Here is a 19,952-nt window from a genome sequence, read left to right as displayed (position 1 = left end):
AATAACATTTTAAATTCAATTAAAAATTTACCCCAGGACAATCCCTCAGTAATTTACAGACTTTGGAGGATCATTCACTTTCTGTCTGTTGCTTCAGGAATTATTTCTTCATTGAAGTTTACTAATGTCTGATCACAAAACCATTTTATATTTCTTTTTTAAGCCCTTGAGTTCTGTTTTAACATTCTTAAACTGTTATATGGAAAAGGCAATAACTCCATTAACAGAAACCAGCTTAATTTAGAATTAAACTATGAATCAAACTGTTGATAAGGAAACCAAATTACACAAGGGCAAATAAATACCTAGAGCTTCCCAAGTGGCTTAGTGATAAAGAATCTGCCTGCAATGCAAATTTATCTTATAAAATGTAATTACTGAATGTTTTTATCTTTTATTAAAAGTTATAAAAATAATACATTTACTGTAAAATAGTACAGAAGTATACACTATCACTTGTGATAAATTTAATGATTTCCATACACTATCACTTGTGATAAATTTAATGATCTCCATAACTGATAGAAATTCTGCAAAAATTTTGGCAGAATGTTAAGTCTTAAGACAAACTGCCATGTACCTTATAAAATGTCCCACTCAAAACAACCAAAATGCATTTGTTTGACATATGTATTGAGTTTCTCTGTTCAAGTGGTAGTTGGTATCCAAGTTGGATGCTACACAATTAGCATCCAATTAATCCACTTGGAAGTGTAAGAAATATTTATTTCTGGGCCCCACTTTTCACCGATTCTGAGGCATACGTGTTGGTACTTTTTCTTTTATAAATCTCCCAGGTGATTTTAGGGCTTCTCTGGTGGCTCAGCAGTAAGGAATCCACCTGTAGTGCAGGAGACATGGGTTGTATCCTTGGGTCAGGAAGATCCCCTGGAGAAGAAGATGGCAACCCACTCCAGTATTCTTTCCTGGCAAATCTCATAGATAGAGGAGCCTGGCAGGTTACAGGGTATGGGGATACAAAAGAGTCAGACAAGACTTAGTGACTAAACAACAAAGTAAATACTTAATTGATGAGCTCTGAAGCAAGCCCACCATTCCTCTGCTGCTGCTGCTGTTGCTGCTGCTGAGTCGCTTCAGTTGTGTCTGACTGTGAGACCCCACAGACAGCAGCCCACCAGGCTCCCCCGTCCCTGAGATTCTCCAGGCAAGAACACTGGAGTGGGTTGCCATTTCCTTCTCCAATGCATGAAAGTGAAAAGTGAAAGTGAAGTCGCTCAGTCAAGTCCGACTCTTCACAACCCCATGGACTGCAGCCTACCAGTCTCCTCCACCCATGGGATTTTCCAGGCAAGAGTACTGGACTGGGTTGCCATTGCCTTCTCCAACCATTCCCCTAGTCTCATTCTTTTAACTGGCTCATTTTGGTTCATGAACATATTGTCACAAAAGTCTTAAATTTAAACTGACCAACCCTCACTCAATTCTGTAGTCCCTTGAAGCACCTTAGAGCCCCTGTCTTGTAACTGCCAAAAAAGTGTTAAGAGTTTTTTCCTCAATGCCTTGCTCTGTGCCACTGAAAAAGCTGTTCTGAAGGTCATATTCCTTAGTTGTTAAATTGAATAGTTATTCTCAGACATAACTTGAGACCTCTATGCAACATTCATTACCACATCTCCCACCTTTCTCACCTGTTTCCTACCATTTCCAGTCTGCTCTCAGCAATATTTCTCTTCAAAACCTTTTTCCTTTGGGTATATCAACTATTTATACAACTTAATTGTAGATGGATCCCAAATCTGTAACTCCAGCCTTCCTTCAAAGGACCAGATCTGTATTTCCAACTTCTTGGACTCTACTTTTAGATACTCTGTAGGCAAACCCAGCTTAAAACATCAAAAGTCAATTCCTCCATCACTGTACCCTACTAATTGCACTCTCACACTTACTCTCATTTAGGCTTGAGATCTTTGTTTTCATCTCTGATGCCCTTGTTCTTTTCCTCTACCCCAGTTTGTTTGATTCCACCCTCAGAATGTTTTTTCATCTCATTTTCTGAATCCCACTGCCACCTCTTTACCTCCTGTTTCTACTATTGTAAAAACTTCCTTGATATTTCCAAATTCATTCTTCAATAATTCCTATTACATCACTGCCTTTTCAATCTTCTTAAAGGACAACTTTGATTACATCACTTCTCTGTATATAAACTTTTAATGGTTTCCACATGCCTACCAAATTATGCATAGATTTCTTAATCTAAAATTTCAGATGAAGGGTAGCTATCCCCAAATAACCTTTCTGGCTATCTCATTACTTTCCTATGCTCCAGGGAAAATGAAGACACTCAATTTTCTCAACACATGCCTTGCCATCTTTCTATTTCCTGAACACATACATTGCTTTTCCTTTACCCAACTTTTTAAATTTTCCTTTCTCATCAAACAACCTCTGCCCTTTAAAACTCTTTGGGAAAGCTACCTATTAACCAATTAAAACATTATTGTTTTAATAAGAATAAAAAATACACTGAACAAATATACTCTCTTACTTCCATATAATTATTATGGAATCTACTGTATTCTATCTTGAATTTTAGTTACTTATGTGCTATGCTTTTATTCAAATTAGACGGAAAATAATTTGAAGGTAAAAATGACATCTTACACAGTTTTTTACCCAATACTTTCACTAGTTGTTCTCATTAGATACCAAATTTCATGCTGCAATTCCATGCATACTTAGTATGAGCCAAGGCCATACAGCTATATAGGGACTTGAACACAGCTGTAGTTCATGACTGTTGGCTATTACTAACATACTATAGAAAATGTAAAAAATCCCACAGAAGGTATCTAAAATATTTAAAATAATAACATGTATTTTCTTCTGTACCCCAATAGAAATTTGAATATATCATTATTTACTGGAATACTTTATGAATATTTCTCTATATTTCTATTTTCTTCCAATTCATTGTGGACATATTTACATCTCTAGTACTTGGCACAGTGCCTAGCACATAATAAGCTATCAATAATTTCACTGAACATTCAGGAAACGGAAAAGAATCTTAGGAATGGTATTTAATAACACAGAATGCCTGAGAAATCAAACAGAATTCATTAGCCGATCACTGACTGTCTTTTCTATCTCTTACTAGATAAAGCTTTCTCTGTTGAGACACTGGCCTGGAAGTAATAGATTATCCATAGGAGTGGATACATAAATCAAGGAAAAAAAAATTCAGGGGAAAAAACAAAGTCATGAATGCAGTACTCCTGAGAATATTCAAGGCAAAAGGAATAATCAATGCAATTTTCTATGTGCCTAGGTGATTTTAAACTATATACATACTAGTTGTCATCATTTAGTCACCAAGTCATGTCCGACTCTTTCCAAATCCATGGATGGTAGCCAGGTTCCTCTGACCATGGAATCTTCCAGGTAAGAATACTGGAGTGGGTTGCCATTTCTTTCTCCAGGGCATCTTCCTAACCCAGGGACTGAACCCGCATCTCTTGCATTGCAGGCGGATTCTTTACTGTTGAGCCACCGGTGAAGCCTGATATTCCCACTAGTAGAAAACGGCATATTTATTGAAATATGTGCCAGGCACTGTGCTAGATGTTAGATAATGTACCAAACGGATAGTGTACAGGTAGATAATCAAAAGCAGATGATAATATGATGGGCACTGGTAATTCAATTATAATCAAAATTATTCAAGTTCTACTGAATAGCTTGTTTATTCAAGTCAACATGAGAAATTTGATTTTGTTCATCACTGGGTAGAAAAGTATGGTATCATGGATTACCAAATATAATTACTTAATTAGGTTCTGATGGTACCTACTCTTAATCAAAGGTAAATTAGAGGGAAATTATCTTTAAAATCTTTACTACTTTATCAATTAAACAAATAATTATTTAACATCTACTTTGTGCCACATAGAGAACTAAACATTGAGAATAGTAAGTCACAGTTCTTTGCAAGGTTCATGTAACCTGATGGAAGAAGCCAGACATATAAGTAATGATGACATAAAGTATTTTTCCTGAAGACTGTCATGAAGGGAGTCTTTCTTACAATGCTGGTTTTGGAGGCCAGTACCAGTATTTACATGTTTATCTTTGTTATAAAACAAAAAAACTCTCTGTATTTTAATGAATCGTATTTGTATTTCACTGACTACACTAAAAAAAATTCAATCCCATAAACTACTAATTGATTATACCAATGAAAAGTCTATCTTCACTTCCCCCTAGTCAACACCATTCCTATTCTCAGTGTGTCACATTTTGGTCAAGTCAGACTATTCTTTACTAATATTTCTGCCCAGATTTTGCTGCTTCTGCCTGGGATGCTTCTCAAAAAATTTACAGAAAAGGTATCCACCCTCCAAAAACCATCTCATGCAAGTTTTCTCAATTTCCAAACAATGTGAAATCACACTCTAATATGTATGGTAATTATTTTTGGTAATCATTCCTACCCCCATCTTCTGTTTTGCCTGAACATAGGTCATTTGGCAATATACTGTATGTCCTATAAGGTTCAGGATGGACAAAGTGCTAAGTAAATATTCAGTGAGCTGAAATCCAAGTAACTGATTGTGCTATGAACAAAAACCATACTTTCACATTGTTCCTGAAATTTAAAAAACCAAACATATTAATGGAAGAGTAAATTAGTTTTATTGACTGATGAAAAACTAAAGTGATAAGAAGTATGAATAGTATACAATAATCAGTGAGTTCTCCTGGAATTCTATTTTTATTCTTTTCACTTTAAGCCAAAAGGACATAAAATTATAGACTGTTAGTGAGCTAATCATTTTAAATTTCTTCAACAAAAACTGCATAGTTCAGCAGTTGCACAGCATTAAATATATACATTTTTGCAAAACCCTGAAAGTTTTCCTTTTGTGTTGACCTCAAAGGCTAATGGAATCACCTACACTGGTCGGATTCAGAGTTTCTTTTCCCTTTTCTGCCACCCTGCAAAAAGAAATAGGGTAAATTATTTAGAAAGTATCATTTTGGAGGGAATTTTCCTTTTAAGAATAAATGAGATCAAAGGCATTTTTGAGTATGAAAAGGAAGGAACTTCTTTTTGAGTTTGTTGCAAATTTGAATTAACATACAACTAAATTATTTTTACATGGCTTTTATCAATGGTTAAAGTAGGTTGTAGAAAACAGCTATCTATTTGAATTAGTCTGGATTTACTATGATTACGAGTGTTTTATTTTTTAGAGTTCATCTGAACTGTCCCAGATCTTTTTAAAAAATAAAAATTTTGATCAATGCTAAAATAAACAACTTGCTCCATATGATCAGAAAATTTGGGGAATTGCATCCTTATCCCTTCAGGTAATTCAATTTCCAATTCAAGTGTTGTATAGTTCTGTTCATATAAGACAGCATTAGAAATCTGATTTTGTTCTAGCTTAAAAGACAGAAACTAATTTTTCATTAATTACTTTTAATGTAACATTTTCTGCCTTACTCTGATTCAAAAAGCAAATACTTATTTTAAAAATATGAAAAGCACAAAAGTACAAAAAAGAAAATTTAGTCATCCATAACTATCCTACCCTCCATTTTAACCATAAATAATGGTTTGATGGGGGCGTCCCTGGTGGCTCAGTTGGTAAAGAATCAGCCTGAATGTGGGAGATCTGGGTTTGATCCCTGGGTTGGGAAGACCCCCTAGAGAAGGGAATGGCTACCCACTCTAGTATTCTTGCCTGGAGAATTCCATGGACAGAGGAGCCTGGCAGGCTACAGTCCATAGGCTCACAAAGAATCAGACATGACTGACTGACTAACACTAATGGTATAAGGTATTTATAATAATTTAATAATTTTTCATTTTTATAAACTATGGCAAAGGTACCTAAACTAAAATTACTAGAATCACCTAAGTAGTAATATTTTTAAAATTCTGATGCCCAGACTTTGTCCCAACCTATTTATTTATGATAATTAGGAGTGGGCTGAACAATCTGTAATTCAAAAAGTTCCCAAGAGATTCTGATGATCAGCCAAATCTGGGAATGACTTGCCTGTGAAAGTACATTTCTCAGAGTGATGGTTATATGAGGGGCACAAGGAACCCAGACTCATTTAATAATGTTGGCAGCTTCTCTTTGTTCCATCCTTTTTCTGCCTATAACTTCCCTCTCAGAGTTCAAAAACATATCTATACCAACTTTCTTTAAAAAAAAAATCAAATAAAGAATGCTATTATTCACTCCTGAACAAATAAAAGTTTTGAAAAGATTTATCCAGAGGAAAAAAATCTGAAGAGGTTATATAAAACTTGAGATGTATAATGACAGGTATTAAAAACAAGATTTATTTCCTGACAGCAGGGAAATAAATAAAGTTACTAAAAAACTTTCTACAAGGTAGATACTCACTATACATATTTACCAATGTTATACAGCTTAAAACTCTTACTTTGCTTTTAAACAAGAGTTTTTAAAAAAATAATAATAATTCAACAATCCTTTTCAGAGCTTCCCAGACAAAGGGAATCTTCCTTCCTGGACTGATGAGATGTCAAAAGCTGGAGCTAACCAACTTTTATGTTCTCTAGTCCACCAGGAGTGGCTTTCAAACTTTTTTGACTATGACTCCACACTAATTAACTCATTTTATATCATGACATAGACACACATACATATGTATACACTAATATATGTGTTTGTATTGATTCACACATGTACACATATACTGAAAGAAAGCCATGACATTATTTATGGCTTCATCCAGAAAAAAATACTCAATGCCAGCTTGTAAATGCAGAAGAAATGACAGAATCAGAAAAATCACTCTTTTGTAACTACCAAAATAATAACTGTTACAAATATCATCAATGAACGCTAAAACCATTGAGTAAAAAGAAAAGAATATTCACACAGTCTCAAACTATAATATCACATATTATTTATTGATTACAAAGGGGGAAGATATCTTTATCATAAGATATCTAAAAGATATTGCTGTACCCACATGATCAAACTTACAATGTAATGGGATGAACATTATTATATACCTTCCCTCAATAGGATGCACTGGCACATACACCACATTATCTATGTAGCACCAAAGACCATGCTGAATTACTTTAGTTATTGCTGTATATACCAATATCTAGAATTAACATTTTCTAATATGTAAACTATATAACCAATAACAAACCTGGTGAGTAAACTGTAGCCTAAGAATAAAACAGTACATTTATCCTCACATGTATGTATCTATTCTAAATGCATTATTTGTGATGAAAACACTTATAAAAGCATACCTGATATTTGGCTAATTCTGCTTGTAACACTTTCACTTTAGATCTTTCTTGTTCTAATGCAGCATGAAGTGACGTTACCTATAACCAAATATTCAATTAAAAGAGACTTTTTTGATCAATACTCTTTATTTCTTAACACTTATTTGCAATGATGATTTTTGACTACTAGATTAAGGAGCATCAGAAGAGAACCTCTCTCCCCACATAAAATTTCAATTAGGCATTTTGCTCAGTTGTATAGGTAACTGTTGTATAGTTGTAAAGATAGGCAGGACAAGTTCACTGTTCTAAGACAAGACCACAGGATAAGGCTGAGAAGGGGAGAAAATCAAGTACATGAACATGGTAAATTCTATCTGCCCTTTCTGTCTCTATATTCATAGTCCACATCAACTAAAATAGAACCTTATCTTCCCCTATTCTTTAGGACATATATACCTCTCTTAGCACAGTAAACAGAATCTTCATTCATTTGCTACAGCACTGCACAGTGATAATGAAGTATAGTTTAAAACATTTTTTTGCAGTACTGAAGGGCTGTCTTTTTGTTCAGTCAAGTTTCCTAATTCAGGACAAAAGAATAAATAGTTTTCCTTACCTGTATTGTTAGCTCATTCTTGATACTTTGTGATTCATCAACTTGAAGAAGTATTTCTGCTTTATCTTTCACTGACAAAAAAGGAAAAACAGCAGTATAATCTTTTCAATCACTCAGATACTTTAATAATACTTTTGGTGAACCAAGGCAGTAGTGCAGTCAGGCAAAGATTAAATTGTCCTCATACTTAATGACTGTATTCCTGAACCTATATATACCTCTTTATTTCCACTGGTAAATTCTGATCATTATCATCACCACAGCAGTTTTCATTGGAAAATTTACATTTTCTGTGGTGGTAAAATATTAATTGTACAGCTATGATAAAAGATTAATTTTTTCCATCTATACTAAAAAGGATAAGGACAGAGTAAATAAAACATTTCACATAGGGAAAAAAACTGTAAATACCTAGACTATTCAAAGATTTGAAAAACATACTGTGTTTTTTTGTTGTTGTTAAAATTGTCAATTGTGCATACTCTAAGGCCCACAAAAATTGTCTTCATCTGACTTTTCATACCATTAAAGTGAAGTGAGTGAAGTAGCTCAGTTGCGTCCAACTCTTTGCAACCCCGTGGACTGTAGCCTACCAGGCTCCTCCATCCACGGGATTCTCCAGGCAAGAATACTGGAGTGGGTTGCCATTTCCTTCTCCAGGGGATCTTCCTAACCCAGGGATTGAACCTGGGTCTCCCGCATTGCAGGCAGACGCTTTAACCTCTGAGCCACCCGGGAAGCCCAATTCATACCATGAAAGCACTATCAAATAAATGTAGCTCATATGAGCACAGTTAATCATGTAACATCTTTAGTTTCAGAACTATTCACTTGTCTAAAGGTTTTTCCCTCTTTAAGAAAGCAAGAAATCTCTATCACCACAGCTCTTCCAATGTAACACTGTCATTCAAATTTTTCCCAGTTTGATATGCACTAAGGTGAGATGCTGTATCAAGAAACAAATCACAGTCTCTCAAGACTCAAACTGGGAACTTTTACAAATTATACTTTCTACTCCTTCATCCTCAGAATTAAGCACACTCATTGAGAAATAAGTGATTTTTAACAATTATGTCATATTTTAACTACAGTTTTTCTGTAATGCTTTTTTTGTGTTTCAAAGAGACTGATACAGAGAACAATTTGAACATAATATGACCTGTATACTTGTTTTAAGCATAATTTCATGAACACAGAAAACTGCAGCCATGCACACACCTGAAATTAATTATCAGCTATTTCAGTTCACTATGTCAAAAACCACACTACTTTCCATCATTCCATCACTTAATAGTAACAAACACAAGCTGCAACCCTTCTGAAACCAACTTCTACAGCAAACTTTAGGTTGTCTTCAAAGTAAAGAGCCATATTTATTATAGTATTTATGTGTTTAACCATTTTAACATGAATAAAACTGTTACCTTTTTAATTAAGTTCCCAATTTTTTTCATGTATCATCGATGAAACCTTTAAATGTTGTATGCTAATTCCATTTTCTCTATAAATTTTGTGGTCTTTAACTGTATGATTTTGTAAAGGTTAGTGATTTTTAGGAACATATATTGTATTATAATAGAACTGACTATATTTACATTTATATTATAAATGCTAATGTCTGTATACTCTAATGTACTGTATTTTTCATGTGATAGTTCTATATAAAATTATTCTACTTGGACAACTTATAGTATGGAGTATGGACACCGATATTGCTTATGGTAGCGATTTTAGTCTATTTTTGAGAGTAAGTTTTTATCAGTTAACTTTGTCACTTTTACAACTGTTTCCCTAAGGAATATTACTTTATTTTTACACATTTAAAAATCATACATCCAGTATTCAATGATATCCTTAATTTCAATTAGAAATGTATCTTGTAAACATTTTTTTTTCATAACGTTATTCATTAAATGATCCACATGGAGCTCAGTGATATGCATAAATCTAAATTCATCTCAGGATGTTGATATCTAATTGTTCAAATAATGTCATTTCCCATTATTATTTAACTTCTATTTTATCATAGTTAAGCTGTGTAACAGTTAAGTTATATTATAAAAACAGTAAAATTATAAAAAATGTTTGACTCTACTTTAAGACTATTATTCTATTCAATTGGACAGGATTTCTGGTTGTTACTCATATTGTTTTAATAACTGCTATTTAATACAGTTTAAATTTTGGTTGGACAATTCCACTCCCAATATCTTCATATCTGAAACAATTTTAGGTATCTTGTTTACTTATCTTCTAAGGTGTGCTTCATAAATTCTTAATTTCTTAAGTGCTATACAGTACTCACAGGAGCTATATTTGGGATTTCATTAACATTTGTAAACAAGGGAAATTGTTATACTTAATTTCATCTACATAAAACATTTTCTCATCTATTCATGTCTTTATGTCTTATATGGTTCATCATTTTCTTTTACAAATTTAATACACACTTATTCTTAATGTAAATTTTTCACAGAGCTTTCAAGATCAATGCTATTTGGTATACATATTCAGAAATGCAGCTGATTTGGGGAGTTTCATATAACATCAACTTTACTAATGTTATTATCTCTAGTCATTTTTAATTGAGTTCCTTGGCTTCCTACTGGTGATCTATAGGCAAAAGTTTAGAGTGGCCACAAAAGTATGAAGAGTGGGGACAGGGAGACAGGGGAGAAGGAAAAGCTGAAATGATGATAGGCCTTCTCCTCTATTAATAAATAGAATCTTAAGAAAATGTTATTCCTGTTTTCCCTCTAAATGTAGTCCAATAATTTATAAGAATTGAAATTTCAAGAGTTTCTTACCTCAGTAGTTGTAAACTTGTATAATACTAAAGTGCTGTAAGAGAGACTTGTAATCATAAAATTATCAAGAACAATCCAGTTTGTACCACTTTGGGAAACCTTTTTATTTTGTTGAGTTAATAAATCATACATCTTGGAAAGTTATCTTCAAATATTTTTAAGATTAATTCTAAAAAACAGAAATCACTTACTTTCACCTTCCTGAAGCATTTTCAGTAACTGTGCATTTCTTGCCTTTACTTCTTTATACTTTGCCTAATAATCAAATAAAAAGATTTAATTTTTTAAAAAGTATATGATGTGATAAATGCCTTATTACCAATTTATGGAGCTATGAATTCTAGACTTGCTCAAAGACATAAATTACTTCTGAAAGAACCAAGATGAAGGAAAATGTATTCAGAAATATTATTTAAATCCCCAGTATAATAATATATATATCAATATTATAGGTGGCTAAATAAACAGAGTAAAAGTGGAGAAAAGAGAATAAAACTAAATTTTTCTGAAGAGTCATTTTTCTTCCTTGAATAAAATCCTTATACAATTCAAAATAATTACATGAAAACAAAAAGAAAAATGATGCACAGTTCTATACAGTACTATACTAGAACTCTCTGTTCTTTTCTATAACTTCCACTGTTCAATATGTGACTACTAACTACTAGAAACGTAGCCAGTGTTACTGAAATGACTTTTAATTCTTTTTAGTTTTATTAAAATCTTAATTTATTTAACCTTTACTTATACAAATTAAAAATTTTATTTTTATTTAAAATTCATGTAGCATATTAATTTTATACCTCGTGTAGTGGTTACTATACAGTACAGTTCTATATTTGATCAGTTAAGGCTTTACTAATCTTTTGTTATTTCATTAACTAAAAACTGTTAAAATAATTTTGGGCTGAAATGAGTGATCTACTGAAATAACTTTCAGTTATTTTCAACTTTTAAAAAATAGCTTAATTTCTTTTCAAACTACACAAATGACACAGTTATACATTATAAACAATTTAGGAATTGTATTCCCACATTAACATCAAGATTCCAGAGAATCTTCCCCCATAGTACCTTTATTCAACATATAGCACAAACTGAACTATTTATAAATATTTAATAAATTAATACATTAGAGAAAATAATATATTTAATAATTATAGAAATAGAGGTCAAACAAAATAGATTAATATAAGAAACTTGTCATTTCTTCTCTCAACATGTACACAGATATGTACAGAAGTTACCAGATTCAAAAATCTTCCTTATAGAACAAATCTGATGTATTTTAAATTAAGTCCAGCACATGACTTTTACTAAATATTATGTCCAGTAAATTGGTTAGGATAAAGCAATAATGTTATTCAGCGATACTGCAGACAGTACACTGAATGGAAGAAGCAAGCATAGTGAACATAAAAGGTAGTAGGACTTTTGGACTTTTGAGAAGCTAGGAAATGAAGGAGGGAGATAAGTCCACTGGAAACACAAAAATATGAAGGGGAAAACATATACAGTCAATTACAACTATACTCATTATGAATACAGAAATATATCTACTGGGAATATAGAACTGTATCCATTATGAAATTCTCCCTCTCAGGGCTTCAATCAGTGTTAATATCTTATCAAACTGTTTCTTGAGCTCAAGCCTTTGTCCAAGGTTCAGATCAGTGTATATAGGGAGGCATATCTTTAGTTACTCTTCAAGGTCTACAGCCAGTTCATAAAGGAAAGATTGTAAATGATCAAAATAATCCATGAAAATTCTTTATACTGCTCATAAAAATAACATAGTTTTACAAATATAATCCTGAACAGGAAATGTATTAATATCTGTGAAAACCTAAAAGTATAAAATCCTAGTACTATGCAATTTATAACAAAGAACATATGGAATACAGTGTCCTCATTAGTACTTTTAACTTCACGAGAAAGAGAACACAAAGTAAATACACATATGTTGTGACTCCACAGTGTCCAACACAGATGTTCAACATCTTGAACATCTATGCCCACATCCACAGCCATTTCAAACTCAATATGTCTAAACACAATCTGTTAGTTCCCATTTCCCAAACCAGTTAAAAATGTGTTCTTCCTCTCAACACTCAATACCTATTAATTATGTTCCAGATTTGTGTTTATTCCAGGCCTCACCTATGTGCATTGCCTTACACAAAACAACTCTCAGGTCACTTTCCTTCTAAAACCTTTACTGCCCTCTCCTTGTCTCAAATGCAAATACCTTCATATTCCCACCTCAACTAACATCTCTAATCTCTCCTACAACTTCCCATTTCTCTAAATGTCAGCAACAATGCATTTCCTCCCATTCTCTTTCCTTTTTATGCACTGTTCAATGTGGGAAAACTGTCTCTTTTTTGGGTGAAATCCTTAGCAATTTTCAATAGCAGCAACAGATTCATTCCTGTTTCTAGAACACTCTGTCAAATCTGTCACAAATTCTTCATTGTACTGCAATTATTTACATGATTTATCTTCTCCATTAGACTATGAGCTTCTTACTAATTCACCTTTGCATTCACTGTGTCTAACTCATGGTAAGTGCTCAACAAAAGCAAAATAAAATATAAATGACAAGAAAAGGGAGAAGTGGGTGAAGTTCAGGAGGGTTTTTAACAGGAATGATTCTTAAAGGCACGAGTACAAGAGGAAGGGAAATGTAAGAACCGTCAGAGCTGGAACCTGACATTTTTTTCTTCATACAAGGCCCAGAAAAGCACCTGGCATATTACAGGCATTCAACAAATAATTGCTGAGTGAAGAAATATTAGTTCAAAAAAAGACTGCTACTTGAGATGAATAAAAGATTTTTTTTAAAGCCTAAGAAAGGAGAAGAGTGATAGTTCTGCGGTTAAAATAAACTGTATAAATAACGTGTTGGTAAGGGTATGAAGAAACTGTAACCTTATGCATTGCTGGGGGAAAAGTAACATGGTGCAACTGCTATGGAAAAGTCTGATGGTTCCTTAAAAAGTTAAACAGAATTACCACATGAATTGAGAGAGTAGCACTGACATCATATACACTATCTTGTGTAAAACAGATAGCTAGTGGGAAGCGGTTACTTAGCATAGGGAGCACAGCGTGGTGCTCTGTGATGACCAAGAAGGGGGGGATGGAGGCATGCTCAAGAGGGAGGGTATGTATGTATACATATAGCTGATTCACACTGTTGCACAGCAGAAACTAACACAACATTGTAAAGCAATTATAATCCAATTAAAATCATTTAAGATTTTTTAAAAAGTTAAACACAGAATTACCATACGATTCAACAATTCTATATACCAAAAGAAAGGAAAGCAAGGACTCAGATACTTAACATCAGTGTTCATGGCTCTATTATTCACAATAGCCAAAAGGTGGAAACAATGAGTGTCCACCAACAGATGAATAAAAAACAGTGGTATAAACACACAGTGAAGTATTATTCAGCCAGAAAAATGAATGAAGTTCTGATATATAGTATAACATGGATATACATGTTGAAAACAGTATGGCAAGTGAAGTAAGACAGACCACAAAAGGACAAATATCGTATGATTCCACTTATATGAAGTACCTAGAACAGGCAAATTCACAGAGATTAGAGGTCAAGGACTGCAGTACAAGGAAAAATAGGGAGTTCAATGGGTACAGAGTTTCTGTTTGGGATGATGAAAATGTTCTGGAAACAGATAGTGGTGATGGTTATACACTTAGTGCCACTGAATTATATGCTTAAAAATGGTCAAAATGGCAATTTAATGTTATACCTATTTTACAATGATAAAAATACATTATCATTCAGATTATATATAATCAATGAGCTAAAAACCTAAATAGCAGATAGTATTTCTATCAAATATTAAACATATTTGCATATAATAAAAACAGAAAATGTACACATTTATAGAATTTTTTAGTTTACAACACTAAATATATACAAACCTCCCACTGAGCAATCACATTTTTCAGCTTCTGGATTTCAGCATCTTTTCTTTCAAGTTCCAACTTTAATCTTTCAATTCTTCCATCTTTTAGAACTACTTCCTAAACAGGGAAAACAACATTTTAGAACTAAGACAGTTTTGTCAAGCCTGATTTACAATATCCTTTACGAAAGGTTTAACAGGAAAAAAATCACAATTTTAACTCATTTTCTAAAGCAACCTAAACTGTTAACTACATTTCCACTTGTACTCAATTTTACAACTGTAACTGTGGACAGTACAAGCAAATAAGATATTTATGCCTAATCTCAAACTACAAATGTAATCTAGAACAATATGAGAGCTTTGAAATATTTCCATCCTGGAGTAAACATACTAAAAGTGGTTTGTGCCAAGTTGTTATTAGTTTATCTTAAAAACCTAAAAGAACTGAAAACTTATGAGAAAAGTACAAAACAAATAATAATACAAAACCCCAAATTAGTTTTTTTACTATATCATCAATTAACACATATAAGATATAGTAAGAAAAAACATTTTATCCTGACAGCAATAAAAAAAAATCCCTAAGAATAAAATTTAGTAATTTTCAGGATCAATGAATGATAAAATATTGAAAAGGATAGAACAAAGAATGTTTGTTGATGACAATACTAAATATTACTTTGTACATTCAATAAAATTTCAAGAGTTTTCTTCTTTGGAACTTAGCAAGATAGTCAAAATTTTATCTGAGAGAATACAGGATAGAAACAAAAGTTAATGCAGTAGAATCTGCGTATCAAGTAATTATATACTATACAGCAAAAATGATTAAAAAAGCATGTCATGGTACCCAGGTTGACAAAGCAATATACCCGAAAAAGAAGTCCAGAAAGAGGTTTGAGAATTTATTATAACCAACTATAATATTTTAAAGTCAGAAAAGACTGAATTACAGAATAATGGTAGGATATGGGACAAATGGCTAACTGGGAAAAATCAAGTTAAATCCCTGCCATCCTAATTTAAATGCAAAAAAACCAACCAAAAGTCATATTTCGTAATAATATATATTGGTTCTCTTTATATAATGAGTAACATGGCAACATAATTTTATTCCAAAAATACTCACTGATTCTGTAAAGCAATTATCCTTCAATTTAAAAATAAATAAAACAAAATGCTCATTGAGCACCTAGCTGCTAGGTGCTGGGTATACAACAGTGAACAGAACTGAAAAGATTCTTGCCCTCATGGGATTTGTCTGGTGGAGAAGGCAGATATTACATTATGAAATGCTGAAATTAGAAATTGGGTTTAAGCAATGAATAAAAGAAACACAGTGCTATAAAGGGAATAATGTGGGTTATTCCCTAGTGCATCAGAGAAGCTTTCTCTGAGGTCCTGACACTTTAAAGATGAACCTTGAGTGACTGGGTTGGAACTGCCTAAGTAAAAAGTGGAGGAAGGTAAGAGCCTTCCAGGTAGAAAGAAGAGCATGTATTAATATAAAGGCCCTGAGGCAGAAAAGAGCTAGAGTGTTTGAAGGCTAGTAAAGAGGCAAGCATGGTTGAAGCCTAGAGAAAAACATGACAGTATAATATGATTTTGGAAAAAAAATTTGGATCAAAATTAGCAATATACATACTATTATAATGGCCCAGGAAACTCATTAATAGGAATTTATCTAAATAGATATGCAAGGCCCAGGAATCTACTTCTAGGAATTCATCTAAATAGATAAGTGAGGGGGGAGTATCTATGAAAGTGTTCACAGAAGATTACCACAAAAAATTGGAAATCAATTTAAATGCCCAATAATAAGAATGGAAATCACCAAAAATTATGATGTTTTGTTATTTAGTTGTCAAGTTGTGTCCTACTCTTTTGTGAACCCATGAACTGTACCCACCAGGCACCTCTGTCCATGGATTTCCCAGGCAAGAATACTGGTTTGCGTTGTTACTTTCTTCTCCAAGGGATCTTCCTGACTCAGGGATTGAACCCATGTTATCTGCATTACAGGTGGATGCTTTACCACTGGGCCACCAGTTCAGTCCAGTCGCTCAGTCATGTCTGACTCTTTGTGATCCCATGAACCGCGGCATACCAGGCCTCCCTGTCCATCACCAACTCCCAGAGTTCACCCAAACCCATGTCCGTTGAGTCAGTGATGCCATCCAACCATCTCATTCTTTGTCGTCCCCTTCTCCTCCTGCCCCCAATCCCTCCCAGCATCAGCGTCTTCTCAAATGAGTCAGCTCTTCGCATGAGGTGACCAAAGTATTGGTGTTTCAGCTTCAACATCAGTCCTTCCAATGAACACCCAGGACTGGTTTCCTTTAGGATGGACTGGTTGGATCTCCTTGCAGTCCAAGGGACTCTCAAGAGTCTTCTCCAACACCACAGTTCAAAAGCATCAATTCTTTGGCACTCAGTTTTCTTTACAGTCCAACTCTCACATCCATACATGACCACTGGAAAAACCATAGCCTTGACTAGATGGACCTTTGTTAACAAAGTAATGTCTCTGCTTTTCAATATGCTTTCTAGGTTGGTCATAACTTTCCTTACAAGGAGTAAGCGTCTTATAATTTCATGGCTGCAATCACCATCTGCAGTGATTCTGGAGCCCAGAAAAATAAAATCAGCCATTGTTTCCCCATCTGTTTGCCATGAAGTGATGGGACTGGATGCCATTATCTTAGTTTTCTGAATGTTGACCTTTAAGCCAACTCTTTCACTCTCCTCTTTCATTTTCATCAAGAGGCCCTTTAGTTCTTCTTCACTTTCTGTCATAAGGGTGGTGTCATCTACATATCTGAGGTTATTGATACTTCTCCTGGCAATCTGGACTCTGGCTGGTGCTTCATCCAGCCCAGCATTTCTCAGGATGTACTCTGCATATAAGTTAAATAAGCAGGGTGACAATATACAGCCTTGATGTACTCCTTTTCCTATTTGGAACCAGTCTGTTGTTCCATGTCCAGTTTTAACTGTTGCTTCCTGACTTGCATACAGGCTTCTCAAGAGACAGGTCAGGTGGTCTGGTATTCCCATCTCTTTCAGAATATTCCACAGTTTATTGTGATCCACACAATCAAAGGCTGAGCCACCAGGGAAGCCCAAAAATGATGATACAGAATCATAAAATATGGCCCCCGACCCCCAAATTATAATACTACATGCAAAGAAAAAATCCTAGAAGGATATACAACAACACTTTTAACACTCTCTTAGAATGTGAGATTATGCAAGATTTCACTTTACTGTTTAAAAATTTCCATTCATCAAAATTGTTTTATACTAAGTATATAATCATTGAATAATATAAAATATTATTTTAATTTAAAAAATGAAACCACTGAAGTATTAACATGAAATCTATACAATATGGGACTTTCCTAGAGGCTCAGATGGCAAAGTGTCTGCCTACAATGCAGGAGACCAGGGTTCAATCCCTGGGTCGGGAAGATCTCCTGGAGAAGGAAATGGCAACCCACTCCAGTATTCTTGCCTGGAAAATCCCATGGACAGAGGAGCCTGGTAGGCTATAGTCCATGGGGTTGCAAGAGTCAGACACAACTGAGCGACTTCACTTTCAGTTTCTATATAATATGAATAGCTATAATCTTTGAATAAAAAAGCCCTTCTGCTTCACAAGTGAATTCTACCAAAAATTTAAAGAAGCGCTAACACCTATCCTACTCAAATTCTTCCAAAAATTGCAGAGGAAGGTAAACTGCCAAACTCATTCTATGAGGCCACCATCACCCTAATACCAAAACCAGACAAAGATGCTACAAAAAAAGAAAACTACAGGCCAATATCACTGATGAACATAGATGCAAAAATCCTTAACAAAATTCTAGCAATCAGAATCCAACAACACATTAAAAAGATCATATACCATGACCAAGTGGGCTTTATCCCAGGGATGCAAGGATTCTTCAATATCCGCAAACAAATGAATGTAGTATACCACATTAACAAATTGAAAAATAAAAGCCATATGATTATCTCAATAGATGCAGAGAAAGCCTTTGACAAAATTCAACATCCATTTATGATAAAAACTCTCCAGAAAGCAGGAATAGAAGGAACATACCTCAACATAATAAAAGCTATATATGACAAACTCACAGCAAACATTATCCTCAATGGTGAAAAATTGAAAACATTTCCCCTAAAGTCAGGAACAAGACAAGGGTGCCCACTCTCACCACTACTATTCAACATAGTTTTGGAACTTTTAGCCACAGCAATCAGAGCAGAAAAAGAAATAAAAGGAATCCAGATTGGAAAGTAGTAAAACTCTCACTGTTTGCAAATGGCATGATCCTTTACATAGAAAACCCTAAAGTCACCACCAGAAAATTACTAGACCTAATCAATGCATATAGTAAAGTTGCAGAATATAAAATTAACACACAGAAATCCCTTGCATTCCTATACAATAACAATGAGAAAACAGAGAAATTAAGGAAACAATTCCATTTACCATTGCAATGAAAAGAATAAAATACTTAGGAATAAATCTACCAGGTGAGCGGATGAGAGGAGATACCCTACATCCAAGGTCAGTAGCTACGGCTGTGAGGAGACACCCCACGTCCAAGGTAAGAGAAACCCCAGTAAGACAGTAGGTGGTGAGAGACGGCATCAGAGGGCAGACACAGTGAAGCCACAATCACAGAAAACTAATCATCTAATCACATGGACCACAGCCTTATCTAATTCAATGAAACTATGAGCCATGCTGTGTAGGGCCACCCAAGACAGACAGGTCATGGTGGAGAGTTCTGAGAAAATGTGGTCCACTGGAGAAGGGAATGGCAAACCACTTCAGTATTCTTGCCTTGAGAACCCCATAAACAGTATGAAAAGGCAAAAAGATAGGACACTGAAAGATGAAATCCCCAGGTTGATAGGTGCCCAGTATGCTACTGGAGCTCAGTGGAGAAATAACTCCAGAAAGAATGAAGGGATGAAGCCAAAGCAAAAGCAACACCCAGTTGTGGATGTGACTGGTGATAGAAGCAAGGTCTGATGCTGTACAGAGCAACATCAGAGGAACCTGGAATGTTAGGTCCATGAATCAAGGCAAATTGGAAGTGGTCAAACAGGAGATGGCAAGAGTGAACGTTGACATTTTAGGAATAAGCAACTTAAAATGGACTGGAATGGGTGAATTTAATGCAGATGACCATTATATCTACCACTGTTGGCAAGAACCCCTTAGAAGAAATAGAGTATCCGCCATAGTCAACAAGAGTCCGAAATGCAGTAGTTGGATGCAATCTCAAAAATGACAGAATGATATCTGTTCG

At 34.2% G+C, this 19,952-nt stretch overlaps 1 protein-coding gene across 4 annotated transcripts in view; it reads right to left on the bottom strand.

Annotated features, from left to right (window-relative positions):
- Nucleotides 1-4,637: 4,637 nt before the first annotated feature.
- The window catches only part of GKAP1 (G kinase anchoring protein 1), a 90,742-nt gene continuing 75,427 nt past the window's right edge, over nucleotides 4,638-19,952 (bottom strand). For all 4 annotated transcript variants that reach the window (XM_069575847.1, XM_069575849.1, XM_069575848.1 and 1 more), the window contains 5 exons: nucleotides 14,639-14,740; nucleotides 10,873-10,936; nucleotides 7,875-7,945; nucleotides 7,277-7,354; nucleotides 4,638-4,959 (listed from right to left, as the gene is read on the bottom strand). In XM_069575847.1, coding sequence (XP_069431948.1) covers nucleotides 4,912-4,959; nucleotides 7,277-7,354; nucleotides 7,875-7,945; nucleotides 10,873-10,936; nucleotides 14,639-14,740 — 363 coding nt within the window. In that variant the 3' untranslated portion in view covers nucleotides 4,638-4,911. The remainder of the gene's footprint in view (nucleotides 4,960-7,276; nucleotides 7,355-7,874; nucleotides 7,946-10,872; nucleotides 10,937-14,638; nucleotides 14,741-19,952) is intronic.

Source organism: Ovis canadensis, chromosome 2, assembly GCF_042477335.2.
Source record: "Ovis canadensis isolate MfBH-ARS-UI-01 breed Bighorn chromosome 2, ARS-UI_OviCan_v2, whole genome shotgun sequence".
In the NCBI taxonomy this organism is placed as follows: Eukaryota; Metazoa; Chordata; class Mammalia; order Artiodactyla; family Bovidae; genus Ovis; species Ovis canadensis.
Note: the sequence above shows the minus strand (reverse complement) of the source record. Positions and strands in the feature narration are given on the sequence as shown.